This window comes from Zingiber officinale, chromosome 9A (assembly GCF_018446385.1).
Source record: "Zingiber officinale cultivar Zhangliang chromosome 9A, Zo_v1.1, whole genome shotgun sequence".
In the NCBI taxonomy this organism is placed as follows: domain Eukaryota; kingdom Viridiplantae; phylum Streptophyta; class Magnoliopsida; order Zingiberales; family Zingiberaceae; genus Zingiber; species Zingiber officinale.
In genome coordinates this window covers 135,963,157-135,965,282 of record NC_056002.1, presented here as the reverse complement: position 1 = coordinate 135,965,282, position 2,126 = coordinate 135,963,157, and the positions used below count along the sequence as shown (strand labels likewise).

Here is a 2,126-nt window from a genome sequence, read left to right as displayed (position 1 = left end):
ATACCTGGTCCGTGGGTCCACTTTCTGATCATTATTTAGGCTGATTATTGTCCGCCTTGCCTCGTCAACTGAGACTTTGATCCTGTTCATGTAAGCTTGACTTCTGACCAACCACTAAGGCTGGACTTCTGACCTCCACGTAAGCTTGACTCCTGACCAGCCACGAAGGCTGGACTTCTGACCTCCACGTAAGCTTGACTCTTGATTAGCCACGAAGGTTGGACTTCTGACCTCCACATAAGCTTAGCTCCTGACCAGCCACGAAGGCTGGACTTCTTACCTCCACGTAAGTTTGACTGCTGACCCACTGATCTCCACATAAGCTTGACTCCTGACCCCCCGAGGTAAAGACCTCTAATCACATCATTTTACTGACCCCACCAACATGCTCCGTATCAAAATATATATATATATATATATATATATATATATATATAATTTTAATTGAATGATGATAATTAGATGGGAAAAAAGAAAAAATATTATCCTCAATTTATCCAAATTCTAAATTAAAAATTATAAAACATGTAATCGGGCCACTTTCAATTGGACCCCTCACAACTTTATTATTCGAGGTTTTTCTCCTTTTTGAACAAGGACGTTGCCTCCGATCTCTTCCTCCTCACCAAACCTCACCAATGAGGGGCTTCGCTTCCTGCATCGGGAACCACGCCGTCACCGTCTCTTACTGCAGCGGCGGCGGCAGCGGCAGCGGCGGCACTGGCAGCAGCGGCCGCGGCAGCACTGGCAGCAGCGGCACTGGCAGCAGCGGCAGCACCGCCTCCGTCGTCGTCGACCACGCCGGCTCCGCCCTCATCGCGGTCACCTGCTTCTATCGCGCTACGCTCTTCACCCTAAGGGAGGTCCTTCTCCGGGTCACCTGGTCCCATGCCAACGCCGATCCCTTACTCTCGGTCGCCGTCGACGACGACTCCACCTCGGCCCGCCCTCGGGAGCCCAATGCCTTGGAGTTTTCCCATCCGCTGACCGAGAAGAAAGGCACCCGCTCCTGTTTCTCCGGCCCCTGCGCCGTCGCCCTTCACTGGGACATCTCCGCCGCTCGATACGAGTCGGGCCCCGAGCCCGTCGACGGCTTCTACGTCGTCGTCGTGGACTCGCAGATTGCGCTATCGCTCGGCGATTTGAGCAGGGACTTCGTCGCCGAGTTCTTGGGCGCGCTTCCGCTCGCGCGATGCTCGACGATTTGCCGCAGAGAGCAAGTCCTCGGTCGCCGGCTCTACTACTCCACCAAAGCGCGGTTCTGCGACGGCGGTTCCGATCACGAAATCACCATCCGGTGCAAGGGGTACGGATGGGACGCCGACGACTCGGAGCTGTCGGTGTCCGTCGACAAGAAGCCGGCGGCGCACGCGAGGAACCTCCGGTGGAACTTCAGAGGGAACCAGACCGTCTTCGTCGACGGATATCCGGTGGACGTGATGTGGGATGTCCACGACTGGTGGTTCGGCGACTCCTCCGGCCAAGCCGTGTTCTTGTTTCGTCGTCGGAGCACGCCGGAAAGCAGACTGTGGCTAGAGGACGAGGCACTGAACGCCGAGCAGGGGATTTCAGGCTTCTCCCTATTGATCCGAGCCTTCAGGAGCCCTTGATATCAAAAAAAACAAACTCTTTTACATCATTTGTTTTATTCTGAAGAATGAAAATAAGATTCTTGTACATCCAAGTTTTAAATTAAAATTGATTTGAGCATCGAATTGATTGTCACTCTTGGCAAAAAGGGGAAATCGCTCGTCCTCAGTGCTCTCGTCGCACCCGACCTAAGGCCATCATGAGGGAGGTAAATCACAACATCCTGAGCGAGCATGTGGCATGTGGAGTGAGTGTTGAAAATGAGTGAATGGAGAAGAGAGTGAAGAAGAAAGAAACTCCATTGTGAAGAAGATTTTAGTCCCATATTGGAAGTTTCAAGGCTTGATGGTTGGTTTATATTATTTCACAAGCATGTGTGTTGTGAATAAATAAATGAGTGGAAGCTTGCTCTTGTGTGTGGCTGCATAGGGAGGGTGCAAATCTAGGGCTCAGATTGCACTGAACCAAGTTTGCTTGTGTGCGAGTACGACCTATGCACACCCAAATAAATTAACCGACATTTTGCCACTTGGATT

At 51.8% G+C, this 2,126-nt stretch overlaps 1 protein-coding gene across 1 annotated transcript; it reads left to right on the top strand.

Annotated features, from left to right (window-relative positions):
* The first annotated feature begins 638 nt into the window (after nt 1–638).
* Nucleotides 639–1,610, top strand: LOC122019631. Its single transcript, XM_042577085.1, has one exon. It carries the CDS (start codon nt 639–641, stop codon nt 1,608–1,610), a length of 972 nt encoding a protein of 323 aa, XP_042433019.1.
* Nucleotides 1,611–2,126: the final 516 nt, after the last annotated feature.

What these genes read in the sequence shown, in the direction of transcription:
- LOC122019631 (XM_042577085.1), top strand. Translation starts at nt 639, where the DNA reads ATGAGGGGCTTCGCTTCCTGCATCGGGAACCACGCCGTCACCGTCTCT.